The 22,975-nt window shown below is 44.7% G+C and overlaps 1 protein-coding gene across 2 annotated transcripts in view; it reads left to right on the top strand.

Annotated features, from left to right (window-relative positions):
* LOC309549185 (ALK tyrosine kinase receptor-like) overlaps positions 1–22,975 on the top strand; it is a 1,241,121-nt gene that overhangs the window by 1,017,839 nt on the left and 200,307 nt on the right. For both annotated transcript variants that reach the window (XM_082249296.1, XM_082249297.1), the window contains 3 exons: positions 8,305–8,474; positions 10,912–11,006; positions 16,164–16,301. In XM_082249296.1, coding sequence (XP_082105422.1) covers positions 8,305–8,474; positions 10,912–11,006; positions 16,164–16,301 — 403 coding nt within the window. The remainder of the gene's footprint in view (positions 1–8,304; positions 8,475–10,911; positions 11,007–16,163; positions 16,302–22,975) is intronic.

Raw genomic sequence — 22,975 nt, forward strand, 5'->3', positions numbered from 1 at the left:
CCGAGCGCTCCGGGTCCTGCAGCGTCCCCGAAGCACTCGAGGCGTGCTGCGGGTAGCGGCGCTCCAGTCTCCTTCCCCGACCGTGAGCACCGCTCCCCCGCACCTCACACACAGGCAGTCCGCGCGGCGGGACGTTCCCGCCCGCGGACTCCACTCACCTCCCGCTCGGCTTCCTCCCGGCGTGCACGGCCCCGCTCCCTAGGGCGTGCGCGCCGCTGTTCTGAAATTTAAAGGGGCAGTGCACCATTAATGGCTGTTTGACCCAATCCGCCCAAAACCATAGAAAACCCACTTCCCCTTCCTGTCCTTGCCGGATCTTGTTGCCATTGTGCCTTGAGAAAGCATTTGGTGTGTTTCCCTGCCTGTGTATTGACCTTCTGCCGTTGCCCCTGACTACGAACCATTGCCGCCTGCCTTGACCTTCTGCTTCGTCTGACCCTGCCTTTGCCTTATCCTTCTGTACCACGCCAGAATCCGCTGTCCGTGAGGTTGAGCCTTTACCGGAGGATACAACCTGGTTGCTACCGCCGCAGCGGAGGGCTCTGGTGAAAACCTGTAGTAACTTAGAACCGGTCCTCTGGTACGGTCCACGCCATTCCCTCACGGACACAGAGCATCCACTCCTAGTGTCTTCCTTGACCGCCAGTCCAGACCCTGACACTAGATAGAAAGGTGGTTCTTCTCTGAGTAGGCCACCCTAGATGGAGGTACAATGTATAGATGCATCACAGGGATCTTTGGTGGGTCTTAGGCTTGCACCCCCTCTGGTCATGGTCAGGGCGCCATACAACAGGTAGAATATTCAATTTTTTTTAAGGTTGGAAGCATCCAGAACAGTTGTGTTTTTTTAGCAAGGTGACCATTCTTACTAGGTCTTCCTAACCCTATGCTCACAAACAGTGAAGGGGGCACCAAGCAGGGGATCCCTGAGACTGAAAATGTTATTTCAAGGGTTCCTTTATGTTAAAAAGGATGAGAAAGGTTGCTCTAGAGACCGAAAGATGTACAGAACCTATTTTTTCCAAGCTCTCTGCCACAAAAAAAAAAAAAACAATATCTTTTGATTTTATCTGCTTTAAAAGGTGCATTGTCCAGCACTTCAGACCATCTCAATAAGCTTTTGTTCTCAGAGAAGATTCAGAAAAAAAAAAAAAACTGTCTATTAAGCAGAAGCTATTTTGGTGTCAACTTTAACAAAATCAGATTGCTTCTCCTCCTGCATCAGCATCTATTGCGGCTCTATAGAAATCTAGTTATTGAGCGGGGTGCTGGGCCGCTGCGCTCAGGAACGTGGACATTTCAATTTGCCTCTGGTCTTTCCATTTGGACAGTCAATTTTGTGCTGCTTTCATGGTGTCTTTAGAAATATGGCTTCCGACAGATATTGTAATAACGATGAAGCTGACAAATGGGGAAAAGCAGAAAGACTTTTGACTCCGGTTATTGTCTAAACGTCTTACAAGGCTCAGCACTTTATAATATAATAAAAAATAAAAAAAAAAGTTAAAAGGTAAGCTGCAGTGCACTTTCACTGAATGCATTTCTTGTCATTGCTGCATTGCTGTTTTTCCATAAAGTCCAACTCCACTTCCAAAAAAAAAGCAATCAGAGGGTTACACTTACCAGAGAAATCCTCAGCTATGGCTCGATGGGAGACTGACATAGGACAAGAGTTCTCCACTGAGGTATGGTTGGATATGCTAATAAATATGCACAAATGCAAACGCTCCATGTCTCTTAACCACTTGCCGACTGCTCACAGTATATTAACTGCGGCAGTCGGCCCCGGCCAGGCAGAGTAGATCTACGTCGCTCGCCTGTCACTCCTTCTAGAGCCAATAGCGGGCGAGCGCGCGCCCGCCTCGACTCGTTCACGGAGGAGTGCGGGAGTGTGACTGGCGGACCCGATGTCAGCCGGTCACACTACGATCGCCGGTACAGCGGGAGAAAGACAGAGCGGCTTATGTAAACAAGCCGCCTGTCATTCTCCCCTGTGTAAAAATGAAGATCAGACGGTTCTACTATGTAGAACCATTGATCTTTGTTTTTACACCAATAGCAATGTCCCACTACAGTTAGAAGCACGCCCCTAGGACACACTTAACCCCTCCCTGTCCAATACAGTTAACCCCTTCCCTGCCAGTGTAATATTTACAGAAACAGTGCATATGTATAGCACTGATTACTGCAGTAATGTCACTGGTACCCCCAAAAGTGTCAAAAATGTCAGTCAAGGGTCCGATCTGTACGCCGCAATGTCGCAGTACCACAAAAAAATCGCAGATCGCCGCCATTACTTTTTAAAAAAAAAAAACACCAAAAATGACAAAAATCTTTCCCTTTGTTAGTAAACGCGATAACTTTTGCGCAAACCAATCAAAATACGCTTTTTGTGATTTTTTTTACCAAACATAGGTAGCGTAAAACAAATTGGCCGAAAATGTTAAAAAATTTTGATTTTTACATTTTTTTGGGGGGGGGGAATTTCATATAAAAAAAAGTGAAAAATATTGTTATTTTTGCAAAAATTACGCTCTTTATTTGTTTATAGCGCGTGATCAAAAAATCGCACAGGTGATCAAATACCACCAAAAGAAAGCTCTGTTTGTGGGAAAAAAAGGACGTGAAATTCGTTTAGGTACAGTGTCGCACGACCGTGCAATTGTCCGTTAAAGTCACGCAGTAAAAAATCGCAAAAAACCCCCTGGTCTTTTAGCAGGAAAATCCTCCGGTGGTAAAAGAAGACTGTAGTAAAAAACTTCCTACGAGATGGTATCGCAACCCTGATAAAGTACATAAGTTCTATCCAAATGTCTCTGAGACCTGCTTTAGGGGCTGCCCTGCCACAGGTACATTGATTGACCCCTATTACATGGAGTTAAATTGCGCATAATGGAAAATCCAAGATGCCATATATGAGGTCACAGGAATGAATTCAAACTACCACTGTCATCCATTCAATATGTATATAATTAGCGTATTCAAAGCTCCAGTGTTGCCATATAGAGAGGGAGAGGAAGAAACACTCTCATGGTGCAGTATTTCAAATCATTTATTTAAAAAATAAGGTTGTTTGCACTTACATCAAAGAAGACAGGAATCAGCATGTATTGTATAGGAATCGCTGGTTTGTGCTCCAGCAGCATTCCAGCTGACCGGAAATGACGGATCTCAAACACCACCCAACGCCGTTTCGTCAGTCTATGTCTGACGTCCTCAGAACCCCTGTAGCGCTGTCGCACTCTGAATGACACATAGGCGGTCGTGCAGCACTACCCAGGTGAAATTTTTATCATTGTGTTCACACAGCTGGAGCTTTATTTTAGGGTTATTTAATCACCACTTGTTTTTTTTTTTTTTTGCTAAAAAAAACAAAAAAAAAAAGACTGTAAATTTTGTTAAAAAAAAAAAAAAAACTAATTTTCTTCATTGCTGTTTTGACATTTTGTAAATAAATAATAGTTCTTCATACATTAGGTCAAAATGTATTCTGTTAAATTTCTTTGGTGAAAATAACCCAAATCAGTGTATATTATTTAGTCTGTAGGAGTCCACAAACTATGGGATATCTGAAAATTGATCAATCTTGATGTACTGACAATCTAATTTGTTAAAGCTCAAAAAAGCCAGGTGGCATGACTATCCCCCAAATGACCCCTTTTTGGAAAGTAGACAGTCCAGGGTATTTAGTAAGAGGCATAGCTAGTTTTTTTGAAGTTGTAATGTTTTTGTAAAATAAAGGAAAAATAAAACAAAATATTTTCACAATTTTGTTTTTTTACATACTGTCACCAGGGCAGTACAGTATCATCATCTAACTGGTGTGGCGGTGATCAGAGACACTAACTGCTGGCAAAATACGAAAAATAAAAATATATATATACCTTTTTTTAATTTCTTTTTTATTGTTTCATTTTTATTACATTGTTTTTTTATTTATTTATTTATTTTTAACGCACTATGACCAAAGCAATATAATGTTACCATAGTAACACTGTACTGCTCTGGAGAAATGATTAAAACATTTTTTTTTTTTTACACATGATTGCTTATAGCAGTGAATTTCATTGCTATAAGCAATCATTTTACTGAATGAAATTGTCCCTCTGTCTGTCCCTCTATGTTTAACCACTTTGCCGCTGCTCACTAGAGCTCTACTGCGGCAAAGTGGCTCTTGTAGGTCTGATGACGTAGACCTACGTCGCCAGACACTCCCCCTTCTCGGCGGCGACTGTATTCAGTCACAGCGGGAGTCGGGCCAGGGGAGGAGCGGCGGCGATCGCCGCTGCTCTTCCCCGATCCTCGGGGAATCGAGTCTGGAGATCCGCCCGCTTGTGTAAACAGAGCGGGCGGATCTCCTAAGTGACAGACAGGGTCAGATTTGCAGGGTTCAGCATAGCTGAACCTGCGATCTGTGCCTGTGTCACACAGTCCCCTCCCCCCACACATGTCAGTAAGCACCAGGCATACATTAACCCCTCCCTCTCCAATAAAATTAACACCTTCCCTGCCAGTGTCATTTTTACAGTAACAGTGCATATATATAGCACTGATTACTGTAGTAATGTCACTGGTACCCCCAAAAGTGTCAAAAATGTCAGTCAAGGGTCCGATCTGTCCGCCGCAATGTCGCAGTCCCGCAAAAAAAAATCGCAGATCGCCGCCATTACTCGTTAAAAAAAAAAAAATACCAAAAACGACAGAAATCTTTCCCTTAGTTAGTAAACGCAATAACTTTTGCGCAAACCAATCAAAATACGCTTATTGCGATTTTTTTTTTACCAAAAATATGTAGCAGAAAACAAATTGGCCTAAAATGATAAAAAATTTTGATTTTTACATTTTGGGGGGGGGGGGGGGAATTTCATATAAAAAATGTGAAAAATATTGTTATTTTTTCAAAATTGTCGCTCTTTTTTTGTTTATAGCGCAAAAAGTAAAAATCGCACAGGTGATCAAATACCACCAAAAGAAAGCTCTGTTTGTGGGAAAAAAAGGACGTAAATTTTGTTTGGGTACAGCGTCGCACGACCGCGCAATTGTCAGTTAAAGTCGCACAGTGCCGAATCGCAAAAAGTGGCCTGGACGTAAGACAGCAAAATCCTCCGGTGGTAAAGTGGTTAAAAGGTTGAGAAAGGCTGATCTGGATAGAAAGGTGGTTATCGCCTGAGGAGGCCAACCTAGATGGAGGTTACACTGTGTAGATTCATCCCAGAGATCTTTGGTGGGTCTTAAGGCCCGTACACACGTACCGATTGTGCTTCCGACAGCGCACTTTCGGCCGAAAATAATCTGTCTTGCAAGCATTAAAATTTTAGTATGCCGACACCAGAACGGCCGATTGTTCGCCAGTCAGTACAGAATTCGGCCGACAGACAGCAGATTTGCAAGACTGGGCATGCTCAGAGAAGAAAAAAGACAAGGAAAGTTAACCATTACATGACATCACTTCTGCAGTCGGCTGTAGTCGGCGGACAAAATTCTTGTGCTGTCTTTTGCACTTTTCAACAGACACCGACAGCCCGGGGACAAAAGACGGCCGATCGTTCGGCCGACGATCGGTACGCGTGTACGGGGCTTTAGGCTTCCTACCTCTCTGGTCATGGTGAGGGCGCCATACAATGGATAATCCCTTTTTTTAAGTTTAGGAGCATCCAAAACCTGTGGAAATTGTATGGGGGGGGGGGGGGGGATAATGGCTGAAAAAATCTATAAATATGCTCTAGTGTATACTGGATAACCTCATCACCGGTGTGTTTCTAGTTGGCCTCTTTCATCTTCCGCTCACCTTACGGATATTTACTAGTAAGAGTGTGTAGGATGGCCCCTCTTCTGTAAATACAACATCAAATCCCCCTTGACCCATCAATATGGGGATCTATGGCTACCCTTATTGTTTGCTTTTAACGTCATAAAAATACATGTTATTCATTATACATCCCTTTTGTCCCGTTGTGGCTATGAACTAAGGATCTGTTGCATAAACCTATTGTGAATTAATTAAAAATTGCTGGACCCTGATGAAGCATCTATAGCGAAACGCATAGTTCCAGCAATGTATATATCTATACAATGCCCTTTTGGGATTGTATCGCAGTGATCATCTCTGTTCACAAATATACAGTGGGTACGGAAAGTATTCAGACCCCCTTAAATTTTTCACTCTTTGTTATATTGCAGCCATTTGCTAAAATCATTTAGGTTCATTCTTCTTCCTCATGAATGTACACATAGCACCCCATACTGACAGAAAAACACAGAATTGTTGACATTGTTGCAGATTTATTAAAAAAGAAAAAAACTGAAATATCACATGGTCCTAAGTATTCAGACCCTTTGCTCAGTATTTAGTAGAAGCCCCTTTTTGATCTAATACAGCCAGGAGTCTTTTTGGGAAAGATGCAACAAGTCTTTCACACCTGGATTTGGGGATCCTCTGCCATTCCTCCTTGCAGATCCTCTCCAGTTCTGTCAGGTTGGATGGTAAACGTTGGTGGACAGCCATTTTTAGGTCTCTCCAGAGATGCTCAATTGGGTTTAAGTCAGGGCTCTGGCTGGGCCATTCAAGAACAGTCACGGAGTTGTTGTGAAGCCACTCCTTCCTTATTTTAGCTGTGTGCTTAGGGTCATTGTCTTGTTGGAAGGTAAACCTTCGGCCCAGTCTGAGGTCCAGAGCACTCTGGAGAAGGTTTTTGTCCAGGATATCCCTGTACTTGGCCGCATTCATCTTTCCCTCGATTGCAACCAGTCGTCCTGTCCCTGCAGCTGAAAAACACCCCCACAGCATGATGCTGCCACCACCATGCTTCACTGTTGGGACTGTATTGGACAGGTGATGAGCAGTGCCTGGTTTTCTCCACACATACCGCTTAGAATTAAGGCCAAAAAGTTCTATTTTGGTCTCATCAGACCAGAGAATCTTATTTCTTACCATCTTGGAGTCCTTCAGGTGTTTTTTAGCAAACTCCATGCGGGCTTTCATGTGTCTTACACTGAGGAGAGGCTTCCGTCGGGCCACTCTGCCGTAAAGCCCCGACTGGTGGAGGGCTGCAGTGATGGTTGACTTTCTACAACTTTCTCCCATCTCCTGACTGCATCTCTGGAGCTCAGCCACAGTGATCTTTGGTTTCTTCTTTACCTCTCTCACCAAGGCTCTTCTCCCCCGATAGCTCAGTTTGGCCGGACAGCCAGCTCTAGGAAGGGTTCTGGTCGTCCCAAACGTCTTCCATTTGAGGATTATGGAGGCCACTGTGCTCTTAGGAACCTTAAGTGCAGCAGGAATCTTTTTGTAACCTTGGCCAGATCTGTGCCTTGCCACAATTCTGTCTCTGAGCTCTTCAGGCAGTTCCTTTGACCTCATGATTCTCATTTGCTCTGACATGCATTGTGATCTGGAAGGTCTTATATAGACAGGTGTGTGGCTTTCCTAATCAAGTCCAATCAGTATAATCAAACACAGCTGGACTCAAATGAAGGTGTAGAACCATCTCAAGGATGATCAGAAGAAATGGAAAGCACCTGAGTTAAATATATGAGTGTCACAGCAAAGGGTCTGAATACTTAGGACCATGTGATATTTCAGTTTTTCTTTTTTAATAAATCTGCAACAATGTCAACAATTCTGTGTTTTTCTGTCAGTATGGGGTGCTATGTGTACATTCATGAGGAAGAAGAATGAACTTAAATGATTTTAGCAAATGGCTGCAATATAACAAAGAGTGAAAAATTTAAGGGGGTCTGAATACTTTCCGTACCCACTGTATGTCTGTAATAGATTTGATGTATTCTCTTTCTTTTGATGTAATTTTTATGACATATATTTAATAAACTTTGTTCATTTTTTATACATCATTGTCTCAATATTACTTTTGAGAGGCACATTTAAATCCCCTCCTCCCAGATCTGCTTACCTGGTAGGTCTGGATCTCGCTCTTTTCCAAGCATCCAGAACCTGTATGTATATCCCAACAATGGCACTACCTGCATGGAGATTGCATGTTCTCCCTGTGCCTGTGTGGGTTTTCTCCGGGTACTCCGGTTTCCTCCCACACTCCAAAGATATGCCGATAGGTTAATTGGTTCCTGTCTAAATTGGCCCTAATATGTTTATGTATGAATTTGGGTTAGGGACCTTAGATTGTAAGCTCCTTGAGGGCAGGGACTGATGTGACTGTACAATACATATGTAATGTGCTGCATAAATTGATGGCGATATATAAGTACCTGTAATAAAAAATAAAACAAATATATACTGGCTTTCCTGAAAGAAGAATATATTAACAGGTTCTTCTGTTTTGTTTCCAGCTACGAATGTCTTTTCTTCTGGACGGTTTCCTACATGGCGATATATCGGTCCGGCTTCACGATAATAGAACCGGGAGGGCAAAATACAGAACCCTCTGGCATTTCACCAATGGGGAGGGATTGGGAGTCTGGCAGCATTTGGTGCTGCCCCTGCAGGACGTGATGGAGAGGTGCGTGTCACTGTGCCAATCTGCTGGATGAGTACAGAAAATGTTCAGCAAGTTTCAGAACAGTTCCAGATAAAAGGTTCTCTTGCAGATGGACAGAGGAGGGAGACAGAAATAAGTAAATAAGTAAAAAGTTATAACAGTATGTAAATGTAGATGCTTGATGCTGCCCCCTCCAACCTTGCCCCCCCCCCCTCATGCACTGGCTTACTTGCCACCATGATACATACAGCCCATATTACCCAGGGTTTTCGCTCTAAGAAGGTTTTTAGTATCCCAGCAGAGAATCATCAGCAGAGAGGATTGTACCAGTAAAACTAAACACACGACTTTGCAGTAGATGTGTCCAACATGGGTTCCATCCCCATCCTCAAAAATGGGTTATTTCCCCATCCTCAGCTCAGGTCTCCTGTCTATTCTCAGCATGGGTCCCCTCCCCACCCTCATCATGGGTTCCTTCCCTGTCCCCACCATTAATGCCCCTTCTTGTCCTCAGGACTGGTCACCCTCCATTCTCAACAAGAGCCCCCTCCCTATCCCAAACATGAGTGCCCCTTCTTACCTTCAGCACAGGTCGCCCTCCATTCTCAACAAGAGCCCCCTCCCTATCCCCATCATGTGTGCCCCTTCCTTACCCTCAGCACAGGTCACCCTCCATTCTCAACAAGAGCCCCCTCCCCTTTCCCACCGTTTGTGCCCCTTATTACCCTTAGCACAGGTCACCCTTCATTCTCAACAAGAGTCCCCTCCCTATACCCACGATGAGTGCCCCTTCTTACCTTCAGCACAGGTCACCCTCCATTCTCAACAAGAGCCCCCTCCCTATCCCCACCATGAGTGCCCCTTCCTTACCCTCAGCACAGGTCACCCTTCATTCTCAACAAGAGCCCCCTCCTCCCCATCCCCCAGCATGGGTCCCCACCCAACCCTCTGCACTGGGTACCTTCCTATACTAAGCATGAGTCCCCTCCCCAACCTCATCATGGGTCTACTCCCCAACCTCATCATGGGTCCACTCCCTATCCTCAGCCTGCGTTCCCTCCCTATCTTCCACATGCGTTCCTTCCTCCTCCTCAGTACAGGTCCTCTGCCCATCGACAACATGATTTTCCTCCCCATCTTCACTATGAGTGCCTCCTTCTTAGCCTTAGCTCAGGTCTCTTGCCTATTCTCAGCATGGGTCCCCTCCCCATCCTCATTATAGGTTTCTTTCCTATTCTCATCATAAGTCCCCTCCCCATCCTCATCATAGGTCCCCTCCCCATCCTCATCATGGGTCCCCTCCCCATCCTCATCATGGGTCCCCTCCCAAACCTCTTCATGGGTCCCCTCCCAATCCTCTTCATGGGTCCCCTCCTCATCCTCATCCTCATCATGGATTTCCTCCCTATCCTCAGCATGTGTTTCTTCCTCATTCTCAGTACAGGTCCTCTGCCCATCAATAACGTGGGTCCCCTCCCCAGCCTCACCATGGGTGCCCCCTTCTTATGCTTAGCTTAGGTCTTTTGGCTATTCTCAGCATGGGTCCCCTTCCCATCCTCATGATGAGTCCATTGTAGGGATGAGTCAAGTGGTTCAGCAAATGTAATTCCAGCAAGAAATTACTGATGTAGTCTTTAGTGTCCTTTTGCCAAAGTATAAACTCCCAATTCGCTGCTTAGGTTGTCTTTTCCACATCCTCAGGACAGTTCCTATACCTATGCTCAACATAATTCCTCAGCCCAGTCTCAGCATGCATCTCCTCCCCATTCTCAGGTTAGTTGCTATACCTATGCTCTGCTTAGTTCTTCAGCCCAGTCTCACCATGCATCTCCTTCCCAACCTCAGGTTAGTTCCTATGCCTATGCTCAACATAATTCCTCAGCCCAGTCTCAGCACACATCCCCTCCCATCCTCAGGAAAGTTACTATACCTATGCTCAACAAAGTTCCTCAGCCCAGTCTCAGCACGCATCTCCTCCCCATCCTCAGGTTAGTTCCTATGTATTTGCTCAGCATAGTTCCTCAGCCCAGTCTCAGCACGCATCTCCTCCCCATCCTCAGGTTAGTTCCTATGTATTTGCTCTGCTTAGTTCCTCAGCCCAGTCTCAGCATGCATCTCCTCCCCGTTCCTCAGGTTAGTTCCTATGCCTATATTCCCATTGACCAGCATGGGCCAACAACAAATCACTACTCATAAGGACCCCAAACAAAATCTGTTTTTCTGGATTAGGGTGGCAAGATAGGCTTAGGGACAACCGGAAAACTAGAAACTTCAATATTTATCCCATAACAAATTTCCTTAAACCAGTTAATTAAAAAATCTGCCCTAGGAAGGGCCGTGTATATAAGGGGCATGTAATAGGAATGTTAGAATGATAGGAACATGGATGGAGATATGAAGGGTTCAGTTTTGCCTTTTACAGAGCAGCCTTTTATATTTTTCCGGTCCCTTCACACAGGTTCTGGTTGGAAATCCGCGCCTCCTGGTCCAAGGACTCCGATTCCATCATTGCATTTGACAATGTGTCACTCAGCTTGGGCTGCTACCTAACAAGTAAGCGCATCATTTTTTTTGTATAAACAGACTTGCATTTTTTTTTTTTTTGTATAACTTTTATACATTATTAGACATCAGAAGAGAAATTGTTAGGATATCATCTATAAATAAATTTAGTGGTGTACTTAAAATGTCAAAAATCACTAGCTTAAGCTGTCAAGGATCTCACGCTCTAAAAGAAAATTTTTTGGGTGTACGAACCATGTTCCTGTTCCTCTCCCCCTGCTGCTGCGCCCCTGGTAACAATTTCTCTATCACAGCTACAGCTGTTGCTGTGTAAAATGCAGTTTTTGAAGCTTCATTGAGAAATATGATGTATTAACATTATTGTTACATTGTATTTACTCTGTTTAATTCTTTTACAGATCAAAGGGGTTGACAGTTCACCTACATATGATGTTAGAAAAAGCAACTTGACAAAAAAAAAAAAAAAAAACAATATATATATAGTACTGTATGTGTATATATATATATATATATATATATATATATATATATATATATATATATATATATATACAGTGGGTACGGAAAGTATTCAGACCCCCTTAAATTTTTCACTCTTTGTTATATTGCAGCCATTTGCTAAAATCATTTAAGTTCATTCTTCTTCCTCATGAATGTACACATAGCTCCCCATACTGACAGAAAAACACAGAATTGTTGACATTGTTGCAGATTTATTAAAAAAGAAAAACTGAGATATCACATGGTCCTAAGTATTCAGACCCTTTGCTGTGACACTCATATATTTAACTCAGGTGCTTTCCATTTCTTCTGATCATACTTGAGATGGTTCTACACCTTCATTTGAGTCCAGCTGTGTTTGATTATACTGATTGGACTTGATTAGGAAAGCCACACACCTGTCTATATAAGACCTTCCAGATCACAATGCATGTCAGAGCAAATGAGAATCATGAGGTCAAAGGAACTGCCTGAAGAGCTCAGAGACAGAATTGTGGCAAGGCACAGATCTGGCCAAGTTTACAAAAAGATTTCTGCTGCACTTAAGGTTCCTAAGAGCACAGTGGCCTCCATAATCCTCAAATGGAAGACGTTTGAGACGACCAGAACCCTTCCTAGAGCTGGCCGTCCGGCCAAACTGAGCTATCGGGGGAGAAGAGCCTTGGTGAGAGAGGTAAAGAAGAACCCAAAGATCGCTGTGGCTGAGCTCCAGAGATGCAGTCAGGAGATGGGAGAAAGTTGTAGAAAGTCAACCATCACTGCAGCCCTCCACCAGTCGGGGCTTTATGGCAGAGTGGCCCGACGGAAGCCTCTCCTCAGTGTAAGACACATGAAAGCCCGCATGGAGTTTGCTAAAAAACACCTGAAGGACTCCAAGATGGTGAGAAATAAGATTCTCTGGTCTGATGAGACCAAAATAGAACTTTTTGGCCTTAATTCTAAGCGGTATGTGTGGAGAAAACCAGGCACTGCTCATCACCTGTCCAATACAGTCTCAACAGTGAAGCATGGTGGTGGCAGCATCATGCTGTGGGGGTGTTTTTCAGCTGCAGGGACAGGACGACTGGTTGCAATCGAGGGAAAGATGAATGCGGCCAAGTACAGGGATATCCTGGACAAAAACCTTCTCCAGAGTGCTCTGGACCTCAGACTGGGCCGAAGGTTTACCTTCCAACAAGACAATGACCCTAAGCACACAGCTAAAATAACGAAGGAGTGGCTTCACAACAACTCCGTGACTGTTCTTGAATGGCCCAGCCAGAGCCCTGACTTAAACCCAATTGAGAATCTCTGGAGAGACCTAAAAATGGCTGTCCACCAACATTTACCATCCAACCTGACAGAACTGGAGAGGATCTGCAAGGAGGAATGGCAGAGGATCCCCAAATCCAGGTGTGAAAGACTTGTTGCATCTTTCCCAAAAAGACTCCTGGCTGTATTAGATCAAAAGGGGGCTTCTACTAAATACTGAGCAAAGGGTCTGAATACTTAGGACCATGTGATATTTCAGTTTTTCTTTTTTAATAAATCTACAACAATGTCAACAATTCTGTGTGTTTCTGTCAGTATGGGGTGCTATGTGTACATTCATGAGGAAGAAGAATGAATCTAAATGATTTTAGCAAATGGCTGCAATATAACAAAGAGTGAAAAATTTAAGGGGGTCTGAATACTTTCCGTACCCACTGTATATACACACACATAATTGTGTTTTTTTTTTTTTTAATTTGTCATGTTGCTTTTTCTTTTGTGTGTATATATATTTATTTATTTATTTATACACACTATATTACCAAAAGTATTGGGACGCCTGCCTTTACACATACATGGACTTTAATGACATCCCAGTCTTAGTCTGTAGGGTTCAATATTGAGTTGGCTCCACCCTTTGCAGCTATAACAGCTTCAACTCTTCTGGGAAGGCCGTCCACAAGGTTTAGGAGTGTCTATGGGAATGTTTGACCATTCTTCCAGAAGCACGTTTGTGAGTTCAGGCACTGATGTGGAAGGTCTGCAGTCTGCGCTCTAATTCATTGCAAAGGTGTTCTTTCAGGTTGAGGTCAGGACTCTGTGCAGGCCAGTCATGTTCCTCCACCCCAAACTCACTTATCAATGTCTTTATGGACCTTGCTTTGTGCAAGGAACGTGAACAGGAATGGGCCATCCCCAAACTGTTCCCACAAAGTTGGGAACATGAAATTGTCCAAAATGTCTTGGTATTCTGACGCCTTAAGAGTTCCCTTCACTGGAACTAAGGGGCCAAGCCCAACCCCTGAAAAGCAACCCCCACACCATAATCCCCCCTCCACCAAATGATTTGGACCAGTGCACAAAGCAAGGTCCATAAAGACATGGATGAGTGAGTTTGGGGTGGAGGAACTTGTCTGGCCTGCACAGAGTCCTGACCTCAACCCAAAAGAACACCTTTTGGGATGAATTAGGAGACTGCGAGCCGAGCATTCTCGTCCACATCAGTGCCTGACCTGCTTTTTTGAAGCTTTAACCACTTTCAGACCGGAGGATTTGCCCCCTTAATGACTAGGCCCTATTTTGCGATTCGGCACTGCTTTACTTTAATGGATAATTGCACAGTTGTGCGACGCTGTACCTAAAGAAAATGGATGTCCTTTTTTTTCTCACAAACAGAGCTTTCTTTTGGGGGTATTTGATCACCCGTGCAATTTATTTATTTTTTTGCGCTATAAACAAAAAAAAGAGCGACCATTTTACAAAAAAAAACCCCAATGTTTTTCATATTCTGCTATATAACATTCACCCCCAAAAAAATTAAAAATCAAATTTTTTTAACATTTTCGACCAACTTGTTTTCTGCTACATATTTTTGGTAAAAAAATTGCAATAATCGTATTTTGATTGGTTTGCGCAAAAGTTATTGCGTTTACTAACTAGAGGAGAGATTTATGTCATTTTTTTTTTTTTACTAGTAATGGCGGCGATCAGCGATTTTTTGCAGGACTGCGACATTGCGGCGGACAGATCGGACCCCTAACTGACATTTGTAACACTTTTGGGGGGACCAGTGACATTACTACAGTAATCAGTGCTAAAAATATGCACTGTTACTGTAATAATGACACTGGCAGGGAAGGGGTTAACTCTGTGGGTGATCAAGAGATTAAATGTAAGCCTAGGGGAGTGATTCTAACTGTATGGGGGTGGGGCTTGTGAGATGAACACATAGACATGTGATCCTATAAAGAAGGATGACATGGGTTCTGTGATCATCCGAGGGAGAAGGACGGACGGCTGTGTTTACATCAGCCGTCCGTCCGTCCTTTGTCAGCGGGGAACGATCGAGAGTGTCAGGCGGCAATTGGAGCCGCCTGACACATGCGCCAGCTTCCCCGCTGAAGATCGGGGGCGGGAGCGCGCCGCTGGCGGCGCACGCTTGCTCCTGGTGGCGCACGCTGGCCCACTAGCTCCTCCTAGGCTAATGACGTATCAATATGTGGTTTTGCCTGGGAGAGCCAGCTTGCCAACGTATATATATACAGTATGCGGTCGGCAAGTGCTTAAGCTTGGCAAATGCCTTGTGTGTGTTGATATTCTATTTGTTTCAAAGGGGCCCAGTAGAACCCAAGCTTAGTAGTATCCCCACTCAGCAGATTCCCAGCTTATTAGTACACTCATTCAGCAGATCCCCTGCTCAGTAATAGCATCAGCTCTGCTAATCCCCCACTCAGTAGTACCCTCAGCTCTGCTGATCCCCCACTCAGTAGTACCCTCAGCTCTGCTTATCCCCTCTCAGTAGGACCCTCAGCACGGCTAATCCCCCACTCGTAGTACCCTTAGCTCTGCTGATCCCCCACTCAGTAGTACCCTTAGCTCTGCTGATCCCCCTCTCAGTAGTACCTTTAGCTCTGCTGATCCCCCGTGCAGTAGTAACCCACAGCTCTGCTGATTCCCCACTCAGTAATAACCCCTAGCTCTGCTGATCCTCCTCTGTCTCTGGTCCCCTCTCACCTCCCACTTTATTGTTCCCACGCTGCGCACCACGTGTGACATGTGCTAGTTTCTTCTGCTGTGGTTCCCCAGCTCTGCTGATGCTCTGACGCTCAGTCTTCTCTCTCCGGTCCCTGTTCACCTTCTGCTATAGCGTTCCCATGTTGCACACGACATGTGCCGCCTGCTAGTTGCTCCCCTCCAGTCAGGACCCCAATCACCTTCCTGCTGCACACCAGTTGTGACGTCTGCCCCAGACACTCCCAGAATATATACACATGAACCAGAAATGACTGCTGATGACATCTTTTCAGTTCGCTTGTTGGTTGCATCTTGGGATATCTCATACCTGCAGTACCTCCAAAACAAAGCAAAGCTAACGCTGAATAAAAGCCCTTCAAAAGCGAGAGTTGTCATAGACTTCTATTGAGGCTTTGCACACACTTTGAAGCACCAAAAAAGTGTTATGGGGGATCATTTTTGAAGTGAAGCAAACACAACGTGTGACCAGGACTGTAAGGTGACCATTTTATTTAGTGACAGGAGCTTTGATTGGTGTTCAGAGCGCTTTCAAAAAGTGCGTCCAATGCCACATTTTGAAACGAGTGTACATGAGCTCTAAAATTATTATTTGTTATATTAACTGATTTTACCAGATGAAACAATATACTGGATTATTAAATGGTGCATTGATTTTAAGCCTCTTGTTCTGTAACATCGCAGGTAACAGCGACCTGACCGCTCAGACGGTGTCGTATCTGTCCAGCAATCTTTTAATGGAGAGCAGCGTCCACAGGAGGAACGAGACAGGGCATCTGCACCTGGAGGAAGAGTTCTCCACAGTCCAACCCGCCAAGCCAGGTACTTACACCAATCACCACTGGGTTCCATCTTTAATGGATCCTTGGCCAGTATAGATAAAAGTTTTCCAGCTGAAAGAGTTAGGCTGGCAATACATTATACCGTTTTCTTGTTCACGTTCCTTTAGATTCACCTTCAGCTTTGCAGTGCAAGGGCCTGCCTGATTACATACAAATTGGACGTGTTAAGGTTTGACCTCATATTACAGGTGCAGCTCATAAAATTAAAATATCATCAAAAAGTTAATTTGTTTCAAAAGTGAAACTCATACATTTTATATAGATACGTTACACACAGAGTGATATATTTCAAGCATTACTTTCTTTTAATTTTGATGATTATGGCTTACAGCGAGTGACACCCCAAAATTCAGTATCTCAGAAATGTAGAATATTACATAAGACCAATAAAAAAAGGATTTTTAATACAGAAATGTTGTCTTAGTGAAAAGTCTGTCCATGTATAGTATAGGATGCACTCAATACTTAGTCGGGGCTCCTTTTGCATGAATTACTGCATCAATGCGGCGTGGCATGGAGGCGATCAGCCTGTGGCACTGCTGAGGTGTTATGGAAGCCCAGGTTGCTTTGATAGCGGCCTTCAGCTTATCTGCATTGTTGGGTCTGGTGTCTCTCATCTTCCTCTTGACAATACCCCACAGATTATCTGTGGGGTTTAGGTCAGGCGAGTTTGCTGGCCAATCAAGCACAGTGATACCATGATCATGTGACCAGGTATTGGTAGGTTTGGCAGTGTGGGCGGTGCCAAGTCCTTCTGGAAAATGAAATCAGCATCTCCATAAAGCTGGTCAGCAGAGGGAAGCATGAAGTGCTCTACAATTTCCTGCTAGAGGGCTGCGCTGACTTTGGACTTGATAAAACACAGTGGACCAACACCAGTAGATGACATGGCTCCCCAAATCATCACTGTCTGTGGAAAATTGTGCATTTCATTTGGAAACCAAGGTCCCAGAGTCTGGAGGAGGAGTAGAGATGCACAGAATCCAATTTGCATGAGGTTCAGTGTGAAAATTCCACAGTCAGTGATGGTTTGGGGAGCCATGTCATCTACTGGTGTCGGTCCACTGTGTTTTATCAAGTCCAAAGTCAGTGCAGCCCTCTAGCAGGAAATTCTAGAGCACTTCATGCTTCCCTTTGCTGACCAGCTTTATGAAGATGTTGATTTCATTTTCCAGCAGGACTTGGCACCGCCCACACTGCCAAAACTACCAATACCTGGTCACATGATCATGGGATCACTGTGCTTGATTGACCAGCAAACTTGCCTGACCTAAACCCCACAGAGAATCTGTGGGGTATTGTCAGGAGGAAGATGAGAGACACCAGACCCAACAATGTAGACAAGCTGAAGGCCGCTATCAAAGCAACCCTGGCTTCCATAACACCTCAGCAGTGCCACAAGCTGATCGCCTCCATGCCACGCCGCATTGATGCAGTAATTCATGCAAAAGGAGCCCCAATCAAGTATTGAGTGCATCCTATACTGTACATGGACAGACTTTTCTCTAAGCCAACATTTCTGTATTAAAAATCCTTTTTTTTATTGTTCTTATGTAATATTCTAATTTTCTGACCATCCCACCATCTGGGGCCCCTGGTGAAAACCGGCTAACACTTAGACTCCGCGCCTCTGGTGAACCTGTGCCACGCCAGTTACCCGGTAAGCCACTCCTCTTACGTCAGGCTCTGCCACGCTACCCCGTGACAGTACAACACAGCCATGACTGAGCCTGCCAAAGGTAGCCTCGAACTCTACAAAGGTAGCCTCAAACTCTACAAAGGTAGCCTCAGTGCATGCGCATAGGCGTTCGCCGGTTAGCGACACCAGTGCGCCTGCGCAGGGTATTGAGTTCCTGACAGCAGCACTGTAAAAGTAAAAGAAAAATAAAAGTTATTGACTTCGGGGAAATGCTGTAAAGAACTTGCGATTGTGCAGGAAGGAGGGGGGGGGGGGAGGAAGAATATTAGAGGAAGTTAATTTATTGATGAAAGGTCCACTTTAATGTATCAAATAGATTAGTCAGGAGATTTCAGGAAAAAAGTTCCTTTATTGTATTAATTGTTTTAATACAATAAAGGAACTTTTTCTTGAAGATGTGAAATCTCCTGACTAATCTCTTCAACACATTATTGCCGGGGGCCTCTGCAACACAAAGCCACCTGGGATTTTTGAGATACTTCCCTGACAATAAATGTGTGGATGGTTGGCAGCCGTGCTGCTCGATCTTGCTTGAACCTGACAGGGCTGGAATTCAGCCAGGGAAAGCTCACAGTAACAATTATATTGTTAAAATAACATAAGAAATCCATCATGCTATGGGAATTCTATGTCAGGGATGCATTCTATGTCATGGATAGACTGAACCCAGTTACTAAAATCTCATAAAAGCTTTAATATGTCTGTACTGTTACCCCCTTAGAAGCACACGGCGGCAGCCTCCATCCCTGTCCCATGCATCTGGCCATCCTGTGGGAGGGACTGCAGTGCCTGCCATGTAGTGGCCAATCAGGATCCTCTTACCCCCCCCCCCCCATTTTGATCACAGTCCTCCTTAGGCCCCCTTCCTCCTTGCACTGCCATCATTGCAAGGAGCAACAATCTGCAGCCGAGGTGGGACATTCTGCCAGGCTGCCTAAAGGGACAGCTGGCAAGTGCTACACTCTCCCACCCACCAAAATTCTTTGGTCCTCAAAGAACAAGTTTGTAAGTACATAGGACTTAACATCTGCACGGAACCAAGTAAAACACAAATTAACCACATTTATTTGGTGAAACTAGACTTTTTAATGCTAGATACAGGCAGTGGAACATCCCACCTTGGTATAGAAGGCAGGAGGTATCTCTCCTTGGTATGGTTACTTGCAGTACCACAGTGGTGATACCTTCTGCTCTCTTTGGAGTTACACTTTAATCCCATATTGGGTCGGATCTGTTGCCTAACCCTTTGCTCTCCAGGCTCAGATATTTCTCTGCTGAAGGGCTTCACTTTAACGTCTGGTTGCTGTAAAGAGGATGTTTCTTCTTTACCATGAGTCTCTATTCTTTTCCCAGGTGTGAAAGCCACCAACTCTGTTCAGTCCTCCCTTTCTTGAACCAGACGTTGGTACAGTATTTGTAGCTGCTGACTTTTAATTTTTTTGTTTAGTCCGCTTTAAGGTGGGGGGGGGGGGTCAGTTGGAGGGTGCTAAAATGAAAACATGGCTCAGACGCACCTTTTTATTGACCTCCAACTGCACATCTAAATGAAGCCTTACAGTGGTTAGGACCTGCCATATAACACTGCTGGGGGTGCTGACAATAGTCAGCTTTTTTCAAATAATGAGAACTTTTTTTCCCCAAAAAGAAAAGAAACTGTTAAAAAAGTGGAGTGGTAAAGCTGGAGTTGGGCTCTATTTTTTTTTTCTTTTTCTTGAAGTCTATTTGTCCATTTAAAACTATCCAGTCCTCAGGTGACAACGCTGCTGTGCAATTTCACTTCAGAATGAAGAGTGTTGTCCCCCTGTTACAGAAAGTGGAAAAAAATAGATCCACTGGCAGAATCAACAGGAAAACAACACAATGTTCCAGCTGCTGTGTTAGGGCTCATGCATCTCAAAGAAGCTCAAAGAAGAAAGTCCTACAGGCTTTTGAGCTTTTTTGAGCTCTCATTTATTAAAAATAAAAAAAAAACAAAACAAAAAATCCCATGTACATAAGTATCACACCCTTTGCTCAATACTTTGGTGAAGCACCTTTTGGCACCAATTACAGCCTCAAGTATTTTTGAGTATGATGCTACAAGCTTGGCACCCCTATTTTTGGGCAGTTTCTCCCATTCTCCTTTGCAGAACCTCTCAAGCTCCATCAGGTTGGATGGGGGAGGGTCGGTGCACAGCCATTTTCAGATCTCTCCAGAGATATTCAATCGGGTTCAAGTCTGGGCTCTGGCTGGGCCACTCAAGGACATTCACAGAGTTCTCCTGTAGCCACTCCTTTATCTTGGCTGTGTGCTTAGGGTCGTTGTCCTGTTGGAAGATGAAACTTCACCCCAGTCTTAGGTCCAGAGCGCTCTGAAGCAGGTTTTCATCAAGGATGTCTCTGTACATGACTGTATTCATCTTTCCCTCGATCCTGACTAGTCTCCCAGTTCCCGCTGCTGAAAAACATCCCCAGAGCATGATGCTGCCACCACCATGCTTCACTGTAGGGATGGTATTGGCCAGGTAATGAGCGGTGCCTGGTTTAGTCCAGACATGACATTTGCCTTTCAGGCCTAAGAGTTCAATCTTTGTTTCATCAGAGCAGAGAATTTTGTTTCTCATGGTCTGAAAGTCCTTCAGGTGCCTTTCGGCAAACTCCAGGCGGGCTGTCATGTGCCTTTTACTTGGCTTCAGTCTGGCCACTCTACCATACAGGCCTGATTGGTGGAGTGCTGCAGAGATGGTTATTCTTCTGGAAGGTTCTCCTCTCTCCACAGAGAAACGCTGGAGCTCTGTCAGAGTGACCATCGGGTTCTTGGTCACCTCCCTGACTAAGGCCCTTCTCCCCCGATCACTCAGTTTGGTGGCACACTCTAGGAGGAGTCCTGGTTGTTCCAAACTTCTTCCATTTTCGGATGATGGAGGCCACTGTGCTCATTGGGAAATGTCATGCTGTAGAGATTTTTCTGTACTCTTCCCCAGATCTGTGCCTCCATACAATCATGTCTCAGAGGTCTACAGACAATTCTTTGGCTTTGTTTGTGCTCTGACATGCACTGTGGGACTTTATATAGACAGGCGTGTGCCTTTCCAAATCATGTCCAATCAACTGAATTTACAGAGGTGGACTCCATTCAAGTTGTAGAAACATCTCAAGGATGATCAGTGGAAACAAGATGCACCTGAGCTCAATTCTTTGTGTCATGGCAAAGGGTGTGAATACTTATGTACATGGGATTTTTTGTTTTTTTATTTTTAATAAATTTTCAATGATTTCAAACAAACTTCTTTCACGTTGTCATTAAGCCTCGGTTCACACTAGGGCGACCTGTGAGGCGACCTGGTCGCCTCACAGGTCGCCTCCCATAGGGAAGCTGCGGACCCGTTCTAATAGGAGCGACACAAGTCGCTCCGACCTAGAAAAAGGGTCCTGAACTTCTCTGGGGCGACCAGGAGGCGACCGCCATAGACTTCAATGTTATGAAGTCTGTGGCGGCCGCTCCGAGGTCGCGGCGCGCTGCTCTCACCGCGATCTTGGAGGTCGCCCCGGGAAGTAGCATAGCGGTAGTGTGAAGCGGCGCTAAGGGGGATTGTTTGTAGAATTTTGAGGAAAATAATGAATTTTATCCATTTTGGAATAAGGCCGTAACATAACAAAATTTTGAAAAAGTGAAGCTCTGTGAATATTTTCCGGATGCACCGTATTTAATCATTTATCTTGCTCAGAGTTCTACTTTAAAATTACAACGTGGAAAGATCTACTTTGTGTCTCTCTGCGTGTTTTACAATCAGTTTTCCGCGTTACTACCCCCGTTGACGAGCCGAGCGCCAGTCCTGCGTGCACCGTGGCCCTCCGCCAACTCCTCAGAATAGATTTTGGATGGGTTATTAACTCCCCGTCCTGTTTTATTATTAATCGTTAGACATCAGCCGCTGCCGCCGCACGGTGAGCTGCGACTCCGGAGTCCCGTATACGCTCGCTTAGCCCATATGGCTATTGCATTAAATATTTATTAGGAAAGCCGCGGGAGCAGGACAGAGCGTAATGACTGCAAGTTTACAGCGGACACACGGCGACAATTAGCGTCCTCGTTCGATGTATCTCTGCGATGTGCATATGTTTATCCGGGGCGGCGAGCTCATGATAAATCGCCGCGCTGGTTAGTCACGCAGGAGCCCTCAGCCTGTTTACACCTCTTATTCGGCCATAATTAATTTTGTTTAGAGCGCGAAGGGATGATCTGGTTATCGTAAAGTTGCAGCGCATACAAGGACGCGCCAACCTGTTTATACCGCGATTATCGCTCAGCTGGAAATGGATTTAAAATGTTGCGACGTAGATTATCTCTGTGGCCTGACTCAAAACGACTTGTCTGTTCGCAGTTGGCTTTCAAGGAGCATTTTAATTAGCTAGCCGACAAATTGGGAGTTTGGATAACGGGGATCCTAGAAGCGCAGGCTTATTTTTCCCATTATTGTTACTTGGTGGTCCTGCCAGTAACACACTTCATGTCCTAGGAGGACAATTATCACTCTCTGTACTGGAGGAGCAGCGATGTCGCCTTAGACCAGTGATGGCGAACCTTGGGACCCCAGATGTTTTGGAAGTACAGTTCCCATGATGCTCCAATACACTGCAGAGTGCATGAGCATTATGGCAAATGTAGTTCCAAAACATCTGGAGTGCCAAGGTTCACCATCACTGCCTTAGATTGATTTGGACTACAAACACCTCCCACTTTACTCCTCTCCATTACATAGCAGTGAGGTTCTTTGTAGTTCACAGACGATAGATGAGAAAGGTGATAACATTGTCTGAGATATCAGTTTAGTCCAGTGGCCTCCAAACTGTGGCCCGTGGGCCAAATGTGCCCCTTTGCTTGGCTTTATTTGGCCCTTGAAGCACTATTCCTCCCACAGACACCAACAATGAGACATCATTCATCCTTTTTTCACACACCAACAATGGGACAT

The sequence above is a fragment of the Pelophylax lessonae genome (genome assembly GCF_965119305.1).
Source record: "Pelophylax lessonae genome assembly, chromosome: 3".
Lineage (NCBI taxonomy): Eukaryota > Metazoa > Chordata > Amphibia > Anura > Ranidae > Pelophylax > Pelophylax lessonae.